The sequence below is a fragment of the Buteo buteo genome, chromosome 8 (assembly GCF_964188355.1).
Source record: "Buteo buteo chromosome 8, bButBut1.hap1.1, whole genome shotgun sequence".
Lineage (NCBI taxonomy): Eukaryota > Metazoa > Chordata > Aves > Accipitriformes > Accipitridae > Buteo > Buteo buteo.
The window spans coordinates 16,014,533-16,037,412 of record NC_134178.1 but is presented as its reverse complement, the minus strand read 5'-3'; the positions used below and the strand labels follow the sequence as shown (position 1 = coordinate 16,037,412).

Sequence of the window (22,880 nt, the reverse complement as noted above, 5' to 3'; positions counted from 1 at the left end):
AGAGTTAAGGTGTTTGTTTAGCAAGGCTTTCCCAGCCCTTTGCAGGAAAAGGATGTTTTTCCCTCACTCTCTGGGAGATGTGGCACCAAACACTTCCTCTTTCCTCATGCTTGTTTCCAGGAAATCCTTCATGGAGACTTTACCCTCCTTTTACCAAAGAATACAAACCAGGAAAGACTGATAAATTCCTGTGACACAAATTACTTCCTTTTGATACTTCCTCCTTGCTAAAATGGATGGAAAGCAGGTGATTCTGTACCTGGTCCCATGGTCTCCACTGTGAATTAGGTATGGCAGAAGAAACACCCTACCAATGAAGAAGTGTTGCAATGTGGCCCTAAACCCACAGCTGCGTAAGCCATGGCAGTAGAGACTGGTAAGGCTGAGCTGTGGTGAGGCAGCAATTTGGGACTCTGCTCCATTCAGGTTTGGTCTTGTTCTTTTTCACGTGAATCCAAAACACAGCAATGAAGTCATTGGGTTTGTGATGATTTGACTATAGTGCACTGTTACTTCTCCCCAGTAGTATAGTGCCATGTCATCGGGTGAAGGTAAACAGTCATTGGGAAAATGGGATGTGCATTTGTTTCTTAAGAAAACCCAGGTACTGTGCAATTACTGCCTATCTTTGTGGTAAAGAGACACCAGACCTATTTCTTTCCTCATGCTGATTTCACACCACTTCATATTCATTGATATTTAGTGGAGCAATTGCTGCTTCAAGCCAATGTGAAATTATATTGAGGGCCATGATACCAGGACAATAAAAACATTCCTTCCCCTCTCCAATCTCTCCGCTCCCCCCGCTTTCCTCCTTGCATTTGAAACACCTAATTCTCCATTCTCTGCTACATCCATATTTGTAAAAAATGAGCAGATGTTTTTGCTGATGAGGCTGAGAAAAGGTGGTTATTTTTCTCTTTATATCCACATCTCAGCTCTAGAGAATTAGATGTGTGGATTCTTCTGAAGGTAGATGAGACTCCCTTTTTTAGATTATCTCTGCCCCACACCAAATCACAATGCTCATTTAGATGGTTTCCACACACAGGAGAAAAACTGCACAGATTTGCCTCAGTGTATTGAAATGTTTTAGTGAACCTGTGAATCATCTCATAACTTATTTCTTTTATGTTTTATGGTCTTAGTTCTCTTAGAAGTACACAATAAACATGTACCCAGTAATGAGCAACACAGAGAATGTAAATTGGGAGCCTCTTTCAAAAAAACAAGAAAGTGTTCAATGAACTTGAAAAAACTGCTGTTAAGAAATACTTTGCATCACTCATAAATAATCTTTTGAACTCAATTCCATGAGAAATCATTACCTCTCAGTAATTGATGTCATGGATAAAGAAAATCTCCAATGATGAGTGCCATATTTTATCCTGAGAGACTGAACTCTTCATGCTTTAAAGCCTGAACCAACTACTAATTGTTAGGCTTCAGAAAGGATCTTCCCTTTTAGAAAGATTTCTTTTACCTGTCACTGAAATGTTTATTGCAGACCACCGTTGGAAGGAAGGTACTCAGTGTAATGAACTACTGAGCTGGTATCAGATGTTAATGCATATATGATGGGAAAGTAGCATTAAATTCTTCAGACTTCTTTAAGCCATGGATGCTGGTGTCAATCATGGTCCCTCATATTCCCTGCTCAGGAGCAGATCTCCCACTGGGGTCAAAGACAGGCTTGACCTACAGAATTCATTTTGCAGCCCAGTCTTTCTTGAAATTGAGGACATTTACATCTGAAGCGTGGTCTCATGACTCCCATTAACAGAGGCATTTGTGCAGAAGGCTGGCTAAACTGGCTCTTAGGCATGCTTTGGCCCATTTTTTGTGATAAGGCAAATTAACTGTCCCTTCCCAGCATAAGCATAGCACATATCAGCCTAGTCTGGAATACAGCTAAAATGAAACATTTGGATTTAAAATTATCTCTTTTATTAGTGCTATTGACGTGGTTTTTTAGGTTTACAACCTTTGAAGGAAAGGGCTCAGGAGAGCTGAAGCAGGGTAACTCATTCAACACCAATCAAAACACATTGAAGCCTGACTGCAGGAAGAACTGTTTAAGAAACTGTGTCAAGGTAGTAGTTCTCCCATCTCTTCACTCTGTTAATTGCTACCTTCCATCTGTTTGGGGTCATCTTCTCTATTCCTTTAACAATCATGTCACTGAAGAGGATACACCTATAGGAGTGGGTCCTCTCAATAGACCTCAGGGCAAAGTCCTTCCTGTTGTTTATAATTAATAAACCATTTCAAAGAAGACCAGGTGACATCCATAGGATAGAGATACTTGTAAGATGAAGGCACAACAAGAAACTCATGGCGATTGGCTCTAGCAACTTCAGGGCAGCACTCAGTGCTGGACATGTAGATCGCTGGTGGTACTGGCAGCAGAGTTCCCGTCTCTGGCTCTTGCCATCTTTTGCCCTCCCACGCATCAGCTGTGTTTTATCCCTCGTCACAATTATGCACTTCCCATAGGACGTGCTCAAAGATTCACACAACTCCTGAAAGACACCATTCTGCTGATGGATGGGCAGTTCACCTCTTAATTGCAGTTTGTACCTCCAGGGCGCCCACCCTTGGCAGCTGCCAGCGTGAACAAGTGTCCATACCAGCCAGCACAGGCTGGCCTCCTCGGCTATTTTTTTCTCCTGATATAAGACTCTCTGGAATATCTGTTTCCCCTAAAAAAATGGTGTTGAAACCGTTGTTAAGATGCAGACTCCTCAGAGCTCTTAGATACTGTAGGCACTGCCTCTTTGAAGCAGTATCAAAGCAGCCCCTGCAAATTACGTGCCTGAGGAGCGGATTTGCGAAGCGCTGCATGTTGGTGTCTCAGGGCTCGTGAAGGATGCTTGCAGGGCTCGATGCGCCTGTCGCCCTGGTGTTACTCCACGATGTCACACCCACCCAGCAGCAGGGGCTTCCAGGTGGCTGATCAAAAGGCATCTTGGAAAACAATGGTCCCACCAGGCTGGGTAGGCTGCAGCTGTGCGGCTAGCAGCTTCTGGCATCAGGACATTGCTCATCTTGAACATCATGGTTCCTTCTCTCACAGCACTGGGTGGGTGCTTGGGCCCTGTGTACATGTGTGGGTTGGCCAAGCACTGCCGAGAGGGGTCCAGAGGGATGGGGATGTGGAGGAAGGAGCTGCCCAGAGTCAGCATGGAGAGTGAGCCAACGCTTGAGCTTTGAGACCAGTGGTAGAAACCATTCCCTCCCTCCCTGGCAAGTGTGTGGCCTCATGGAAGATGTGGCCTTGAAATCCCCCTGGGTGGAGGAGGGGGCTGAAGCCCAAGTATCTTGTTATGGGGGGGAGGAGGACCTCTGGACCCTCAAACGAGCCTCTGTGACAGGCAGGCCCAATCCTGGCAGTGTTGTGAGGTGCTGCCTGATGCCCAGCACCCAACAGCACAGCAGCCTGTGTGAGGTCTGCCATGCTCAGCCTGCCCAGCTCCAGGCTTTGGAGGGGGAAGAAATAAGTGATGCATCAGAATTCACTTCAGCATGAGCTATTTTTAGGAGTAATATGATGTCTAGAGTCCTCTTCGGTTCCCACTTTGTGCACGGCTTCTCCGTTTTGTGCTGGGCCTAGCGACAAACCCCTGAGAGACCTGCACTGAGCCCGACACCGACATCATCACCCCCTCCAAGGGTGAGCAACACCTTCAGAGAAACGGAAGGGATGATGGGGGAAAAAGAAAATTGCTCGTGTGGTGTTATGTGAACACACAGGCTGAAACGAAGGTCAGAGCAGAAGGCTGGTCAGGTACCACCCTGCTGCCATAGCAAGTCAAATGGCGGCACAGGAGCACATGGCAAAGCGAGGGCTGCTGCCGGCCTGGGGAGACGGGAACAGTCAGGGGAAGGGGGGTGTGTGTGTGTGTGTGTGTGTGTGAGAGAGCATACGTGTGTGTGTGAGAGAGCATACGTGTGTGTGTGAGAGAGCATACGTGTGTGTGTGTGTGCACAGCCGCACTGAGGGCAGCAAGTGTTTGCCTGAGGAAGGTTGTGGAGCAGCAGAAATTGAAAACTATTTTGACCCATTTGGTTTCTTACCTGTCCCTCCTCCTCCCTGCAGAGGCACACGCAGAACTTTACCACAGGAACAAGTTTGTCAGTACAAGACTGTTAAATTGCTCTCACTTAGCTGTACCTACAAGGCTGGGAGTGAATGCTGGCAGCATCGTCAGCCTGCCAGATGGGCTGAACAGCGCAAACGTGTCAGTCTGATGATGGCATGCATTTCCTAGCCCACCTCTGAAATTGAGATACCCCACGGTCCACGTCATCCCCTCTGGAACAGTTTTCCTTCCCCCTAACACAGTGGGAAACTCTGTGAAGTCAAAAAATATCTGAAGATGAGCATGGCCAGTGGGGTCTAACTCAGCTGTCTGGATGCTCTCCTTGCTGAGGCAGATGAGTGATGGGGCACATCATGTTAGCAGCATCAAGTAGAGAGCAAAAGTCTGGAAATTTGATAGAAGGGTATACCCCCAGAAAGAAGCCTATATGGTTTGTTAGCCAGATGCAAAATGATGCCAGATTCAGACTGTACACATAGGAAGAAAAATCCTTGAATATGCGGCACATATTCATATGAGAATACAACATAAAATAATATTGACTCATCTCTATTAGCATTTCACACTGTGGTATACCTTTCTCTTTAGCTTTTGTCCTTAATAAATGTATACCAGAAGCATAACCTGACATTCATAGTCCTACTGGAGTTATTGGGTACTTATTATTTTTGAAAAGTGGACATGTTTAGAGGCCTGATTAGGGCCTAAGGTCCCCTAAAATGCTGATTTAAGGACACCACCGCTCAAGAACTGGATGTGAAGTGTCCAAAGAACTACCTGTAAAGAAATCTTATTGCCTAATTCTTCTTGGTGCCTGTGACAAGCATCCCACCCATGACATCCACTGGGACCACAAATCATATTCTCTGTTATCTAAATTGAAGGTGTAATTTCCTTGTCTCCCCTCCAGAGAGGATTTACTTAATTGTCCATGAGTTGGAGCATGCCATCCTTGAGATAGACACAAAAAGGGCACCTCGCTTTTGTTATTCTTGCTTCCTGGCTACATTCTGATTGTGAATGGACACCAGTAGGAAACAAGTCAGGGGAGCAACTGTGATGATAGCATCCAGGCAGTGTCCCCGGATTGTGGTGCTGCATTTCTTTCCCCCTCTCCACGCTGATTTATGAACTTGGGAAGGCTCGCTAGGCCTTAGCATAAGGGTACAAAAGTGAGGTAGGGCTTCCCCTCCCCTTCCCCATCCTCTCTTCCCTCTCTGGGTTTGTCCCTGAGGCCTCCTGGCCATATCAGGCTAAGGATGGCTCTAACACTGCCCGCCTCGTCCCTCTCGGACCTGCCCCTGTCACCAGTGGCAAGCAGCAGCTCTGTGCTCCTGTCCCCTCCAGGCTGCCCATGGGCTGAAAGCCGTGGTGCCCAGCCCGTTTGTGTGCTCTGAGACTGCGCCAGGAGGCAACCCACAGCGCAGCAGCAGCAGTCCGGAGATGCGCTGTAAAAGCACGTCCTCTTCTGAACTGGTCCACACGTGTATAATGCTGGGGATGCCCAGGAAAGTTAGGCTTGATGTTCCTCGGTTTGGACCCCTATAGCGAACAGTCGTGAAACTGTTGCTCTATCCCTCCACGCTTTCACGGTTTTGCAGCATCAAGGCAAATGCTGAGTGACAAAGAGCCTGCTGCTGTAGGCTGGGAGCTTGTCTGTGCTTTCATGTGCTGATGAAGGGACTTAGCAAGGCAGGTGAAGGAGGTGCAAACCAGCCTTTCTGCTTGCGAGGCCTTAGGCACCGGCAAGGTCTTCTGTTGCTGTATGGTGGTGCTGTCTCAGAAGGACATGGTGATGTTCTTATGCTGTCAGGTGGCATTACTGTGCGTGAGTCTCTGGCTGGCCCTGGCTCCTTCAACCCCCATGAACTGGTCTGAGCCTAACTGATTATGATAATGCAGCTGATATGTAGTGAGATGGGAGGGATGAACTGCTTTCACGTTCTTTTCAGAGTAACTAGTTGAGAAGTGGATTCTCCTCTGTCCCATTCATACATATCTGACATAAACCCACCTTGTCAACATGCTTCAAAAACAGTTGTTCGTGGTCCCAGCATCTCAGAATCATTTAAAAACTTGGGCAGCAAAAATAAGCCACTGGGCTGAGACACAAAAATATGTACTTTATTTCCCATGCTACCTTTAGTCTGCTGTGTTACTTCTTGCCTCTTTCCCCTCCCAGCCCATGTCTACATAGCCAGTGAGCACTTCAGGGCAGGGACCTTTCCTCCTTTTGTAATTTTAGACTTCTGACGTTCCCTAGCAAGGCCACACAGGGCAAAATGTCTGGGCATAGCCCCTGCCTCAGAAGTGCATTTGGGAAAAGGCATTTCCGATTGCTCTCTTATCCTTCAGCCATTGCACCAGAGTCTCCTGCTCTTGCCCCGCTGCCCTACCAGCAAGACCTGCTTCTGGCCCTAAGGCGGTGCCCTGAACGTTGAGTTTTGGGCATCAGTGCTGGGACCACCCATCTTTCTCCACCACCCCCAGCACATGCAGCCATTGCTCCCAGCATCCCACACACAGGGCACTGGCCGTGGGTTGTACCTGGTGTCCCCCCCGCAGTGTTTACGGGTGTGGGAGAGTGGGCTCAGTGGGATGTGAAGCATTTCACAGAGATGCCCAGGCTCAGCGGCCTCCTGCTCCCCTTGGGAAGGAGGTGGGAGGGCTGGCCCCTGCCTGCTGCCAGCTCCTCCATCACTGCCTGGGGACACAGGTGGGGGCTGAGCAGTGACCCCACCCCAAGGCACTTTTTTGGTGCTTCACCAAATTCCATTGTACCACTTAGCTAAATAACAAATTTACCAATTACCCATGAACAAAGTCCCTATTAATGAAGCAATTAGGATACCAATTATCAGTTACATACCAATTACCCATTTCATTAGTAATTATGTTATTAGGCTACCAGTCACCACATTCAATACGCGAGCTAAAAATTATCACAAACCCTTTATTTTAAAATACCAAATAAAACCATAATGAAATACAGAACATAATGAAATACACATAAACAGTAGGCATGATGTTAGGCAAAGAGTGGACGTTTTTACTGCTGTATTATTTTACATGTAGCAGCTAAAATTAAGTTGCTATTTTTGAAATTTAACATTTTATTTTTATCTAAATAAAATGTTTTGTAAGTTTGATTTTTTTTTTCCAAAACCAACACTTGAGAACATTATTCTACAGGGAATTTGGTTCTCTTCCAGTCTTACATGGAGTGAGAAAAATTAGGATTCTTTTTCTAACAAATACAAATACCATACCTAATTTAAATAATCTATTTTCCCTCCTAGCTGTCTGATGAAGTCCTGAACACTAGCTGAAGTCCCATGCCAAAGTAGTATTTCTGGTGTCATACAAGACTTTCCAAAAGTGTTTAATTTTAGCTCTTGATCCTTGGTGGAACCAATAAGAGAAGCGCTTGCCAAAATCAGAGATGGCCTCAGGATGGAAACAGAAAAAGGTGGAAACTTCAGAAAATAAATTAAGCCAATACCTAAAGTAAGAGCCCTAAACTTCTCAGAACAGAGCTAGTACAACTGCTGGCAGTTTTCTGCAAAGACTGGCGAGACACCTTGTGAAAATGATGAAATTTGGCTTCCAGCTTTAGGGACTCTCTGCCAAGGTTGAGCTTGTCAGCCTTCCCCTTGGTGGCATCATAGTCATGGCTTCTGCCTAAGCACGGCCACTATTTCAGGTGGAAATACTTGGCCATCTATTGCCTGGACTCTGTAGGAACAGGCTATCTTTAGGAGTTGAAGCTTCTTATCAGATGTGGTTGAAACTGTATGTACACACATACGCATCTGCCTGAGGTGGGGAAGAAAAAACGGAAGGCAAAGCTTCAAGACCAAGGGGTTGGCATACATGGGTGTGTCTGGGTCTGGGAGGGGGACAGAGCCATTAGGTCCGTTCCCTGAGTGGTCGAGGTCTGATTTTAGCTCTCAGTACAGGAGGTAGAGCCCCCGCTGCATGGTGAGCCCAGGGAGAGGAAAGGCTCACCTCACCTCCACCCCAGACTGCCTGCAAGAGCTGATTGCCTGTTCGGATGTGAGCAGGAATGGGCTCGTCCCCACGGGGACACCAAAGGGCACATCAGTAGACTTCCGTCATACATCAGCAGTGGATTAGTTTTCAGAAGCGTGGTTTGCAGGGAGGCAAAGAGCACTTCCCACGGCTGTGGAGTTCACCCTCCAGCCTGGCGCTTCCCTTGCATCAGCCCATCCAGAAAAGCAGCAGCCACTGCTTCAGGAGGTGAAATTTCACTGCACAGAACCTGGCGTGTGTGATGGATGTCTGAAACCTGTATCTAACACTCACAATGGAAAGAGAGATTTGACTCTGCTTCCTGACACTGTTGCATGACTGGAAAAATTGATAAACTGGGTATGCAAAGCAGGAGAAATTGTCACGACTGCTAGAAGTCAGGCTAAAGTCTCCTCTCAGTGCTGGCACTGGGCAGCAATTGATCCTTTTCCAAAATGGACAGTGATCCTCACCACCTTCTGGAAAACACCCACACTGGGTAGAAGGAACAAACCTGGAACTGCAAATGTTTTTTCAACCTTCAAAACACCTCTCATTTTTCAAATCTGAATAGCTGAGCTGCAGCAATGGGACCATGGCTACTGAGTGCAGTCAGGAGAAGTGAGCATAAATAGTTGATCCTGGCTCAAACTGAGCAGTTATTAAACCAGACACGGTAATGAAGCCAAAGGCAATGGGGTCCAAAACTAACTCGACTGCCTAATTGGCCTCTGCTGGAGACAGTGTCAGGGGAATATGCACCTATCCAAAAAAGGAGATGTCTGTGTTGGAAAGCTGAATCTCTGGAATTCAAAGAAGTGTGGAAAGCCAAGAGTGTGGTGTGGATTTCATCTTGGCTATCAGCTGGAAGTATCAGCCTTGGAACATGTCTTATGAGATCAGGCTTTGGAAACTCCCTTTAAGGATATGGCCCACATGAAGTAAATAATTTCCAGGCAGTTGGCTTGGACCAAACAGTGGCAAAACCCCATAATAATAACACTATATGATGGCAGAAAAGGATACATTAAAAAAAAAAAGAGAAAGAAATCACGGTAGCAAATCATGAAGCTACAGATAGAGTAAAAACCTGCTTAAGAAAAGTCAGGAAATGATGTTTCCTAGGGTACAAAATTGTTGAGAACTTCTTTCCTATCAGTAACAAAAAGTAAACACACAAAGCAATATAAAGGAGGCTGAGTGGAACTAGCAACACCCACCCCACAGGCATACAGTTTTATAGGGTTTCATTGGATTTTTGCCTCTATAACAAAATGCCTTAAAGTTCTCAGAGTATCTGCACCACCAGTTTCCAATCATTTTGATTTGCAGACTCCAGAGCTTTTTCCAATGAATGCATGGACCAAATGTAGCAAGCTGAAGCCCACTGCCAACATTTACCTCTCCACAGCTGCCCGTCTTGGACCCCTGTATGCCAGGGCTCTACAGGACGTGGATTGAACACCCCTGAGCCATGTGGTGGGAAAACCCCTCCTTCTTGTGTCTGCTGAGGCTCGGTGGCCTGCAGAAGACACCGTAAAACTACCACGGTACCCCTCTTCTTACTGTCTACCACCCGTGGAAGCAGCAGGGGCTGAGGGCTCGGTGGGATTTCAAGGTGAGGGGGTTAGCACAAAACGCTGAAGGAATATGTTGGAGGCTATTGACACACCAGCGGCACAACCCCAAGGGCTACAGCTGCGGCTTGTCATCCCCGATGCTGTCCAGGTGGGCCCTGAGAGGGATCCTGGAGAGACGTCGGGACGTCTTGGCCCTCCTCATTGTCCTGGGCTATGGTAAAGGGCTGACAGGCAGGAAGAGAGCTGCTGAGAAATGCACGACCGCTGTCAAAAACCTGCTGCAGACCAAGCCTGCCGAGCGAGCAAACAAGTTCAAGTCTGACACGTGCCTCCAGACCCTTGAAATAACCTTCCTTCCAGAAGGGCTGGACATGGGTCAGCTTGCCTCCGCCTCCGGGTGCCCGGCGTGGCGGTGAGGGTGGACGTAGAGGCTGTAGCGGCTGTTTCTGCTTGCAGAGTGCACGTCCAGTGGGCTCACTGGCAGCTCCGACCCCCCAAATAAGTGAATGAATAAATAATAACAGCAAACAGGCACACCAATAGTGCCCCAGCTGGAAACGTACTGGCCCTGCTTGAAGCAATAGCAACGCAAAGGAAGGCCTTCCATTCTCCGGAGGGACAAGCCATAAAAACACATGATAGAAACAGCAATGAAAGAGCTAGGCCAGCAAGGACTTGATTTCCAGCCTCTTCTCCAAAGGCCTGGGGCTGAAATAATGTAGGTTGCACTCCAGTACCTTCACAGCTGCATGTGGGAAGCTTGCACAAGACCGCTGTGCATCTGTCCTGGCACAGCTCCTCATTTCTTGCTTTTGTGAATGAAAAATATCCCTGCTTAGGCTCTGTATGCACAACAGAATGATAATAAAAAGAAACGATTTTCATACATTCCTCAGGACTGCATCTGTGCTCGGCACCTCGGACCCAGGGTTGTATTTGCCGTCCTGCCTTTGCAGCTCCAGTAAGGCAGTGCTGTTGATAATAACGAAAGTGTCTTTGCTCTCCTTTCCTGGAAGCTCCACTTTGCTTCTCTGAGGGTTAAGCTTCCCAGAATAGAGATAGTCAATGTAGTTTTCAGGCTTGCTGGAAACAATATTGCTGAGCATCATGACAAAGAGAAGAAAGCCAAAAAACCCAACGATGATGAGGATATAAAATGAGGCCATTATCTCTTCTTGCATCTCCAAGGCTGGGTTGCTGAAATTATTGAACCGAAGGGTCTTCTTTTGTTCAACAAACATGTGGAGTAAATTCTGCATGACCAGACTGTTGTTTGTGTGATTGCTGAAAGACATCTTATGCTTCCACTCTGGCTGCAAAAGGTAAGCAAAACAAAGCAAAACAAAAGAACCAACTTAGCTGCTTAATGCACATCTGTCCTTTCGTGTTTTCTAGCTCAGGTCCTTCACACCATTTCCTCTCCTCTGCTGTGTAGCTAACTGCGCTCAGCTATCCTCTAGCAGCACGTCTTGCATGCAGAGAGCCACGGTGAAAGCCAGTGGCAAGTTAGTGCAAGAATTCAGAGAATCAAAAGCTGTTGCTCTCTGCATGAAAGATGTGCGTGTACATGCATGCACGGGCACATGCTATTCCTTTAGGCTGACTTGGTTTTGCTGGTGACGTAGTGTCAAAATCAGGACATCCGAATAACGCTGACAGTTCCAGCAACTATCTCAATGGAAACAGAATGACTCGTTCTTAGGTACCAGTATAATTCAAACAATAACACTGCTAAGGGGAGAGGAGAATAATACTGGTATTATAGCCCTGGCTCCTGAGTGGAAGGGCTGTTCGCACTAAATCATCTGCAGTAAAACCTGCTGAATTGAAAAAGAGCTGTGGGAATGAACTAAATTAATCCAAACTGATGTAAGTTTGTTATCTTGCTGAGAAGGAAACCTGAGAAATTATTTTCTGCCAAATCATGTTTCTTGAGGTTGTCTTCTTTTTCTTTATGAGCTTTTTTCAAAGTCACTTTTAGCACAAGAGGAACTTAAATCATTGCTTCTAAGCAAACCACGAAATCCTTCCATTCTGAAAAATTTCAAGATAAAAAGTTTTGACTCCATCTCCCAATCCCACATCCAAAAATTAAGCTTTTGCTTTTGGCAGCAACAATTTTCCAATTTTGATACAAATCTATGTATAATTTTTGGTTCTCTGAAATCCCCTTCTTTGGGAAGTATGTGATAATCTTAGAAAAGCTTTGTGCAGATCTGCCTGTGAGGTCTTGCCCAGCTGTAAATAGAAACCAAGAGTTTCATCCCAAACATGCAACTTTTGCTAACTTAGTCATTCACTTCCCTTGTTGTAGTTTTCCTTGCTTTTCAGCCAGCGCTGATTAACATGTGTAGGTCTCCTCTTGCAAGGGGTCTGTACAAACTGAGGCTGCAACCCCACGTGTTGCAACAAGAGCTTTGGTGATTTACAATACCTGAGGATTTGACTGACCCCTTAAATCTCATACAAGAAACCATTTAAAGAGCTAGATATGAATAACAGTATAAAAAGCTTTTAAAAATTTGTGATGGAGACTGGAGAAAGCTCCCTCAGAGCAGCTCTGCCTGTCAGTCACCCCAGAGACACTTGGCAGTATTAAAATGAGGGCTACCCTTGGAAAAGATAGTGGCCTGAACCTCAGGTGAGGGCAGCCTCCTTTCCTTTCTCATCCTCCTTGCAGGTACGGGTGGCAGGAGATGTTTTATCTTCCCTCCTTGTGCTTGACGCTGGGATGTTCGCTACTCCTGACTCCGGAGAGTTGGGCATTTCCTCGCCGGTCCAGCTAGGATGAGCCCATCACCAGACCACTGAAGTGCTGATTGGGTGTCTGAAATTGACTGAGCATCCTGGATGATTAAGGTTAGCTATTCCTGGTTAGGTTTCCTCCTTCTTGCAACTATTACCTTTTAATGAATGTGTTTACCCTGCTGGCTGGGTTGTGACTGGTCTGCCTGGAATCTATTAATAGCCAAATAACCACGACGGGTGGCTGCGTGAATCGAATGCAGAGCTTACGTGGGACCCATTTGCAGAGGTGTGTGGAGATTTACAACCACAGCACGGGAGCTGGAGATCTACCAGGGGAATATAATGAATTGCAGCAACAGTGGGGGTGTGGGACCACACGGTTCAGGTAGAGTATAGCTTTTAGCTAACCAGGATTTTTTGGTCTGTACAGAAAAATAGAAAGGCAAGATTCCTTCCAGATTCCAAGACAGATACAAGTAAACTGCCCGTAGATTACAAAACCCCTCTCTGCCCCAGCCTAGTCTGGGTACATCTACTTGGCTGCAGTAGAAATCAGTGATCACAACACTCCGCAGAAATGAAACCTGTCTTGGTGTTCCCCTTTGAGAGGGCACAATGTGAAAAAAGTGATCTATACCTTGGCTGAACACTAGGTGAAAGTTTTATTCTGAAAAAGATTTAGTGAAAGTAAATTGACTTTCTGATAACAAGATTTGCTCTGTTGCTCCCCAAACCCACATTTCCCTTTTCTGCCTCTCCAGCCTATTCTGCTGTACTGGCTGTCCTGGCTTTTGTGGCTAATGCCATGATGAGCTACAAGACACTGCGAATGACCAAAGTTCAGAGATATACCAATGGTCCTTACTCTTATTGATAGATGGACTTCCTAACTTTCTGCAATCCCACTGAAAAAGCACCCAAACAACCCACCCTCTGTGCACCCCCAGACTATCCTGTACCCAGTTGCCAAAAAGATACTCACTTGCTATCATCTAAAAGTGAAGCTAAGCTTTGAATGCTCTTATCCATGTTTATTACTTCCAGTGCCTACAGCTGCCTGCATTTTGTTGAAGGGCTGCTTCTGCACTCATTGTATTGCTTTATGGGCCACCTCAAGCATGGCTCCAAACCCCTGGAGACAGGACAGTGGCAAGATGGACTGTCCCTCTCATGTTTGGGAAGATGATCTCCGGTTGGGAACCGCAGCTCCATGCTGCCCTTTGGAGTCTCTCGGCAGGGGCTCCCTGACTCCTGCCCCCACAGCAATGGGGCTGGTCCTTTAGCGATGTGTACAAACTGTTGCCGTTTTAAAATTGAATACAAAAGCAGTGTTTTGACACACAGTTCCTCAGACACTGCTTTCTAAGGAATACAGCATTTTCTGCTCTAGAACAGTGAAACTAGTTAAATGTTGGACTGGCACTTAAAATATATGCAAGTGTGGGTATCGCTGAGCCACGTGTCACTTCACTACATTAACATCCTATCTGTACCGAAAACATTTAAGGGGGAAAATATGTATTTATGCTTTTCAAACAGTTTTCCCTCCCATACAAAATACAACAGAAAAACAACATGACAGGTACCAATCCCCAGAAAATAATAATGAAAGGCTTGAGGCAAATGACAAAACAAGCCAGAAGGGCAGAGTATCGCCCGTTACTTTAACGGCTGCCTAATTCTCCTTTGCCCAGGCACACAGTACACTGGAAATTTTTAACTGGCAGGCTGTGGCGGCCAAGCACAAATGCGATGCTACTGAAAGGCAGAACCTGAGTATTCACCCCAAAATGAGAAAGAAATCTAGGGTAGGATCTGCCTTTAGTGGCAACTAGGGGAAGGATTAGTGGCTGCTGTTGTGCCACACCAGGCCTCTAGGAGGGACAAAACAGGCTTCAGATGGTTTTGTCCAAGTAAGGCTGTGTGTCATTTGTCTGTGTATACATGCACACTCACCCCCCCCAACACACACCCCCACACACAGACAATGCCGGAAAGATACTGGGATGCGACATCAGCACTCTTCCAGGCTTCAAACATTGGCATCGCTACCTTTCCCCCATCATCATATTAGATACACAGGTTAGAAATCAGCCTTTTTTTCCATGACGGGATTCATCCCTTTTCTACCAGCTCCCCTCTTCACTGCTTTTCCACAAGCTAAGGATCGTTTTTCCATTTTGACCATTTTCCCTGTGTGTGCAAAGGTGTGTCCCACACACATCAACTAGAGATATACATCACTATCGTCTGTCTTGTAAGTAGCCATAAATCCATGCACACAGATATGTGTGCATAAACTTCTCCTCTCCCTACACATACAAACACATGCTAAAATATAAAAACACTCCACAGAGCTACTTGTATAATGTCATATGTAGCTATTATTTTTTTTAAAAAATGACTAGTAGCTTGAGTGTTAAACAGAGCTGATTTTCAGAGAACAGCACTTTAGGGAAAAAAAAGGTCCAGTAAATGTATCCAAAATAATGGAAAAATGAAAATGAAAATTTAAACCAGTGCCTACTTATCACAATGTAGAGGAAGTTGCAGATTCCCCAGGAACAGTAACAACAGCTATGAAACGTTATACCTATCAAGCAGCTTACTTACATGCAGACCTGGGTCTGTCCTGGGAGCAGCACCTCTTTCAGCTGTCAGGCTTGCTCCCAGCTGACCAATGCATTTAACTATTTAAGGAGCATAAGAGAGGAGTGGCTTCTGCTTCTTGCCTCTAGCAAGTAATCACAGGCACATTATGTATGAGGGAGTGTCAGCAAAGCAATGTGGTAACAGGATACTATGGGCCTGTGAGGCTTCTACTACATGGGGGCTCTATGCAAGTGGCCATATATGTTCCCTTATCGTGCAGGGGATCAGAATAACGTGGATGAGGACTCAGTTGCCTCAATACTGGGCAAAATAAACCATAAAGGCTGCTGTGGGAGGATGCTCGCTGCTGGTCAGAGCCCGTGTAAGAGTAGATTATGTCCCTGAGGTGATTTTTTGTTATTCATCATAGAACTGTCATTTTTAAAGTCAGTGACTCTCAGAAGTGGGAGAGAAAATAGCAGTGTCCTAGTGCCCCCCAGATGTGTTTGGCTGATGCCATCTCATCATGCCAGAGGAAAGAGGCTACGCAGTTGTGCCTCCTTGTTCAGTGCACACCTACATCCCTGCTTGTCCTGCTTTACCCTTCTGGTGAAAGGATGGGGAAAGAAAGTAGCCAGGAATGGGAAAGAGGATGCTGGATGAAGCAACCCTGCTATCGTTCATCTTGCGTCCTCCTGCCCCAACCTCTTATATCCTGTTCTGCCAGCTGGGCATGGGTGTTTTATTCCATTCACACACCATGGCAAAACAGCACGAGTTACACCCCTTCACAGCCAAGTCCCCTTTCAGGATCAACACATAACACCAGCTGTGGCTTGCAACATCTCTAATTTAACTCAGACTTTGCCATGGGAGCCACAGACGACTGCTGGCACGGGATTACTTTGTTCAACCAGAACAACTGAAAGCAGATGAGAGAGGAGGAGAGCTCAAGCTAAAGCCAGCTGTTTTTCCTTCCATGGAAAGCAGGAGGGAGGAGGACTGTGAAAGGTGAGGGTAAGCAGGGCCCCACTACAGCAGGGTATGTCTGCCTTCAGGAAGCGGCAGCAGCTATTGCCATTAAATTGTGGTCAGACAGATTCATAAATCTTGCTGTGGGACTCGGTTCAAACTACTCATTTTTTCACGTCTAATCTTTGCTGGATAACCTACAGTGCTTTGAAAGTGTCAGCAGCTCATTAGGCAAGCTGCACCTTTGGCTAACAAATGCAGAAATAGGAAGAAAACCAGAAGCAGGGAGCTACTGGTTGGAGGAAAGGACACCTGAGGGCTCCCAGGCAGCAAGGACAATGGGAAAAGAGAGGTTTGGTAAACTCTCACGTATGCCTTCCCTCACTCGCGTATAACCCCTATTGCTGCCAGATTGCTGGAGCTGTTTTACAGCTAACCCCCGGCTCTTGGAGCAAAATGTGGTGCTAAGAGTATTACTGGTTTCAAGCCACCATCCCTCTAAGAGCCAAAACCCAGCGGAGAGCACGAAACGCCAGTAGGCCTGTCTGGTCTTGCACCGGACAGAGCCAGAGACCCAGGCTGGCTGTGGATGAGCTGGCAGGACACGACGCGTTGCCCGGCGGAGATGCCAGCGAGGGCCAGGGACCGGCGTAGCTGGGTCAGCACGGCCCTATAGCACGGCTAATTAGCTGGCTTCTCTGCAGGGCTCATCGGATTAGACCCAGCGCTGTACTGACGTTGCTCTCTTGTTTCTGAGGAAGCGTGGTCAGGGCTAGGGAAAGATGAGCCTCACACCTTGTCCTTTTGCCCCATCAAGTATAGTTCCTTTGAGGCTCCTGTCCCCACCCCTCTACCTAGCTGGAGCATGGAAATGGAAAACCCACCTGTTTTCATACCTCTTCCCTAGATCTGATGGTCCTTTTTCTTGGAAACAAAATCAAATGGAAATGTAAAAGTGTAAACACTGATAACAAGCACCTTGGCGATGATGGCCATCTGATCACCTGCACCACACAGGAGTATGAGCAACACAGGCTCAAGCGTACACCAGAGGTGGGATTTGTTTCACTGCCTGGGACTCTATGGGGAGCTTCCCTACTCAATGGGGAGAGATAGACAGACCTGAACGGTGATGAGTCCATCTCTCAGCACAACGTGCCCTCAAGAGGAGCTTGCTTTCTAATGACTGTGATTAGTGTCAGCCTCTAAACTGACAACAGTAAAAGTGCTGTGAGATGGACTCCCCCTACACCCCCAGTCATACCAAGGCAAAGGATGTAGGATTTCTACTTGTCCTTCCCAAGACAGGAGAGCAAGGATCCCGTGTCACCCAGAGGAAGAATCTGGATACCATTCCCAATAACGAAAACGAAGGAGCTGGGGTAGCATAAGATGTCCAGGCGAGGGGGAGGGCGGAAATTATGGCAGTGCGTCACAGGACTGGGATCTCATTGCAGCGTGGATGGAGAGAGGCATGCAGCCACAACCATGTCCCTTGACCAGGAACAAGCACTCACCACCTGCCTAATGGTGACAGCCTCCTTCCTCCACCCGCAGCCCTGGAAGTCTGTGCCAGTGCCAGGTGGCACCTTTCTTTTAAAAGGAATGAAGGATGAGGGAATGGGTTTGGAGCATGAACATAACAGCAGGGCCAGAATAAGTACTTCTGACAGTTTTTCAGTGAAGGCATATGGACCCCAGAATGAGCTGGGAAGTTTCCATCAGCTTTATAGGAGATAGGCCAGGGCATACCAGCTGAGGATCTGATTCTCTTATTACTGAAGTTTCATTTTTTTAAAAAGATAACATAAGGGAATAATACACATCAGCAAGGCTATTTTAGTCATATTTTTGCACAAATCTTGGATTTTTGAGTGTTGCCAACTCTATAGTAAGAATTAAAGCCCTGGAAGGGGTTTAGGAGCTGGTGGAAATCGAACTAATCTCTGTGCTTCCCCTCTTCCAGGACCAAGGACACCTGGAAAAGCACATATAGTACATGACCAAGACAGGCAACAGGTCTTTAAAATCCTGTGGGTTGAAATGAGCCAGGAACAGAAGATTCATCGTGCTATTGAAGTGCCTGGACAAGCCCAGATGACCTTCAGACTTGAAGCATTTCCCATGCACACTTTCCTCTGGAGCATGCTAGCTTGTTTTCCATGCTCTCACCCCCCTGGGATATAAGGTGGATCATGTCTTCAAGTGATATTTCCTGTTGAGCCAGGATGACCTGCCTGCCTTGGAGGAAGTGGGATGAAGGAATGTCTGGATCTAAGATGAGCAACGGATCATTTCTCACGTGGCCAAGTCCTGCAAACAGACCACACTGGTCATCTGGGACAGTGGGGTGCTGAGGACCTCAACCCCATGTGGTTCCTTGCTCGCTAGCCCTGTGACTTCCTCAAAAAAAATCTAGGTCATGCCCTGACAAGTACGTACTCCAGGAATGAACCATCCCCAAGGCAGGGATGCTGAGGGGTGCCCCTTCCCCAGCAATCCTCCCGGGGGTTGCTGTTGGCTGGAGGCCCCAAGGTGTCTCAGAGGCAGGCCTGGCTTGCCCGCGAGGCAGGGCACAACGCCCAGGAGGCTGGCACGCTGCTGCAGCACTGACAGGAGACCTGCTCTGTGGGGAGCTGGAGGAGCCAGCACTGGAGGAGAAATACGTTGAGTTTGCAGAGAGTTAAGCAAAAGCTGTGGAGGATTTGTTAAAATACTGAGCTATTTTATGGAGAAACCCCCTTCCTAGGACCCTGGTTGGGCAGTGATACTCTGTCATGTCCTTCTCCCAGCTGCCTCTCGGTGGTGGCTGAGTCACCTTGGCTTCCTCGAAGAGGCTGAAAAGGGACACTCACGCGTTGTGGCTGAGAGTGAGGGCTGCAGGTAATGGCCCCAGCGCAAGGCAGTGCATATTGCCTCTCGTGCAGGTCAGACCATGTCACAAATTGCATTGCCCAAGTTTCTGTGGCTGAGAATGAGCCAGAGCTTTCATTTTGCTGTTGCAATAACAGGCCTTGGGCTAGTCTTGGTTATCTGGCGACCTGTTTCTCTCTCTCAATGCTCAAGTGTAGGTGTGAGAAAAAGCTCGTCTGAATTCCTGAGTATTTATGCAAAACACTGTTGCAGCCCTGATGGTACACTGGGGCTAAGTGGAAAAAGCATGGTGCTTGCACATCTGTTCAGGGGTCTCTGGTCCATGCCCATGCATTGCACTGCAGTCATGTGGCTCATTCTTTCTTAACTGGTTTTTCCTACAGGACCTTTAGATACTCCCAATACTCCTCCTCAGCAATAGGGGCAAGCCTTGAATAGCTACTTGCACATTGAGTACATCAGATGAAAGAAAAGAGCTTCTGCCTTCTGTGAGATAACGCAGTATGAGTCATATGGCAAAAATGATGTTATTAGACATTGCATTATGAGTGATTCTGATGATACAAGTCTAAGGCAGTTAAGTTTAGGCTCTTTGTTTCTTTCTTCCTTTTTTCTAGCTTTTCCAACATTTATTGGCTGATCCTTCCAAATGCATTTAGCTTTCTCAGTACTCCAGTGTAGCAGACCTCCACAGCTTTTGCTGCTCTCCCACCATTCTCAGACTCTCCCTTTGCCAGGAAATTTCATTTTCTAATGCTGTCTGAGTGCTGCTGTGACCCCACATCACTGGGAGGCAGCTGTGGCAGCCAGTGCCGCCAGGACCTGTCCTCTTGCAACAGAGTGTGCTTCAGACAAAGGCATTGCCAAGCAGTGCAGACTCATCCCTGCTTCATCACTTGATTCTTTTCACGTGCAGGCTCTGTGCAGATGTAACTGCTTCAGGAGCTGGTTGTCTCAGAGCCACATCCAGGTTTTGCCACTTGTGACTCACCTACTGACAGTAAAATTCTGGATATTGCCCCTTAATTGCACCTGTGAAGCAAAAAAGATCCACATTTATTGTGGTCCAATGTTCACGTTTTTGGCTCCTGTCCAAACACATGGTAATACAATTTGAGTAGTATCACCTTCAGGACAGCAATAAAAGCAATTGCCACTCCTATCCTGTGCTTCACATCCTGTTTCCACCACAGGCTACACACTAAGGAGCTCTTGCCCAGGACAACGTCACCCTGGGACAACCTGAGCCAGCCTGCGGCGGTGGCTGCAGGCTGATGGTGAACACCAGAGGACGAGCGGTGCCTTCCCCATAAGAGGACGCAAGCTGGAGCAGGAAAACTAAGCGTAGCAGTACATGGAAGACTGGCATAATCTGTGATGAATGCTCGAAATATCCACAAAACTTGGCAAAGACCTTTTTTTCTCCTTTGTTTCACTCCTGATTGCATCAGAGTAGGTGGAAGAGGGGGGCACAGAGGGCTAGCAGCATTGGAAGAGAAGTCGTGTTTGCTGCCTTGTGACTGCAGCCACTAGCAGAGATGCAGCTGTGGCAGGGTGGTTACCCTTCAGGGCTTTATTTCTGGACCACAGCTGTGACGAGCTTCTCAGACATTGACCTTGAGTTGGACATTTCTAAAACCACAGGCTGGGCAGCTGGGAACAGCTGTCTGGGATCTGCCCATAATGTCCCAAAAATGGAAGAAGGAGGTGTCAGCAAAGGAGGAGTATTTGTGTAGGGCCATGATCTAGGGAGGCACCTGGGTACGGCCACACACAATGGCAGCAGGCCAGGTAGTTTGACAGGTTGCCCCATGTTGTCCCCGCCACTGTAATTGCCTGTTTCCTCTTCCCCCTCCCCTGAAGATTTCCAGATAAAATGTGTTAGCCTGAACCACCTGCACTGGGGTTTAACGTGTTTCCTCAGAGCAGGCCAGGAGCATGCACCCACGCAGCTGGCCACCAGCTGGTACACACTGGTCTGGTCCCTGCAGTAGGTGCGGGCTTGCCCTCCTCATTGAATGGAAACTGTAACATGGTACAGAACTGCAAACACCTCTGATAAACACATCAGGTTGCAACATCCCTTTTCTCCTTTTCTAAAATTTCACAGACTGCTTAATTCTCTGCAAATCCTCAAGAGTGCCAACTGCTCCTGTGGATAAATAAAGAGGCGAACCCAGATGCAGGGTAATGTACCATCTGTGTCGTTTCCTGCTGAAGGAATTTTGGGAGGGAAAAGAAAAGCTGCCTGGAGCTGGAGGAAGGAAGGAAGGAAGGAAGGAAGGAAGGAAGGAAGGAAGGAAGGAAGGAAGGAAGGAAGGAAAGGCTGGTGCCACCAGTGTGGCTGTGATGCGCCTGGTACCCAGGTCCTGGGTGTCTTAGTGGGAGAGCTGGGAAGCAGGTCTGGGGTTTTGGCATGGCTGCTGGCCCCTGTGAGCAGCTACTGGATGGATTCATTGCCAGTTATCTTGCCCAACAATTGCCTCTGCTGTTATTTCAGTTATGCCTTGGCCTCCATGTGCTGTGCCACAAAATGCCGGATACACACCATGGCAAGGTAGTTCTGCTCGTGTTTTTAGACTACCAGATCACAAGGTTTCAGTTTATATCATATAACACCATTCTTCAGACCAGACCAGATCGTTTTCCTGACAGGTCACACACTGGGATGTGGTGATGCCCTATACTATAGGGTGATGTCCTTTCCTTTGACCCTGGTGAGTCCAAATCAGGGTGACATCCCGTTCCCGCTGCTGTCAATTACAGCACTGCCGTCAGCAGAGACATTATTGTTACCTCTACTCCTGCCCAAGACTAGTGAGGGGGTTCTCCAGGGAGAAGAGCTGGCCCACATAGCCAGGGTGGACATCGTCATGTTCCCCTGGAGGTACATGGGAAAAGAGAGAAAAGTAGGTCAGAAATCTGAGCCGGGGTAGTCTGCCCTTGAGATACCTGGTGGTAACTTCAAAAGGCCTGACAAATTCTGCATTTCAGTGACTTCTACGAACGGAAATAAGGAGCAACATGCACATAAAGAAATCCAGAAGAAACTGTTTGATATGCACATGTTGGATTAAATCATTTGTTGTAAACAAAGATGACCCTGTCTCTATTGCCTGTATTCTGCAGTGAGCTAGCCAACACTGCTGGGAATTTGGATTAGCATGCATCAGTATGTTTCTTATCTGCTTACTTTTATTCAAATTGCATTTTATTCTGTTACAATCTCATTCTCAAGGTCAGGATTTGGATGGAAAGACTATTGGGCTGTTGCTGTTAAAGAGAGAGCTCACTCCTTTTTTGAGGAGGAAGTAAATAGAAGCACAGCAGAGGGTTAATTTTAGGTGTCAGTCCTGCCACAGGCTGCCTAAGGGTAAATCTCTGTAGCTCCTTGGCTGGCAGAGGGTGCCAGACTGATGAGTGTGCCAGTTTGTTTATTTCTGCATCGTAACTCTTGCATATTAAGGTGAAAAATAAATAGAGGTATGGGGAGGATTTGATGTTTTATTCCTCTGCTTTCTGCATGCAGCTCAGGGTCAGATCCAGCCCTGAGTCCCCGGGAACTGGACTGCTGGGAGTGAAGCTGCTGAGGCACCTGGGGGGCGAGCTCCACTCACGCAGCCCCGAGAAGGGATCTTGCCTGCAGGTGCAGAGTTGGTATGAGATAATTGTTTGCACTCTTTTCCCAGATTCGTTTTGCATTGTTAGGTGGGAAGCTGATAATAAAGGCTTGAGAAAATACTGCCAGGGCAAAAAGTCCCGTCAGATTGGAGGTCCCCAAGCCTGCTGTTGCCATGGGTCTGAATAAAGACCACAGGCTTGAGGCTCATATGCGCAACAGTGAACCAGAACAGCTGCTGAATCAACTGTTCCCCTGACAAATTACCCTGCCACTCGAAGCTGGAGGTCACAAGGAAAAAGGAAATTGGAGCTCAGACTTTGGGAACAATGGGTTAGATCCTCCGCTGATATGGCTCCC

The 22,880-nt window shown here is 47.2% G+C and overlaps 1 protein-coding gene and 1 long non-coding RNA gene across 3 annotated transcripts; one reads left to right on the top strand and one right to left on the bottom strand.

Annotated features, from left to right (window-relative positions):
- Positions 1-1,949: 1,949 nt before the first annotated feature.
- On the bottom strand, positions 1,950-2,844 carry C8H21orf140 (chromosome 8 C21orf140 homolog). Its single transcript, XM_075034724.1, is given in 4 exon segments — positions 1,950-2,258; positions 2,260-2,403; positions 2,406-2,663; positions 2,665-2,844. Coding segments are annotated over 4 exon segments (765 nt in total). The 3' UTR covers positions 1,950-2,075.
- Positions 2,845-10,943: 8,099 nt separating this feature from the next.
- On the top strand, positions 10,944-22,316 carry LOC142033647 (uncharacterized). 2 transcript variants are annotated; one of them, XR_012651280.1, is made up of 3 exons: positions 10,944-11,037; positions 12,396-12,574; positions 17,994-22,316. It is a non-coding gene; the product is annotated as an uncharacterized LOC142033647 (long non-coding RNA). The 2 variants fall into 2 exon arrangements; XR_012651281.1 differs by lacking the exon at positions 17,994-22,316 and adding an exon at positions 12,684-13,402.
- The last annotated feature ends 564 nt before the right edge of the window (positions 22,317-22,880 follow it).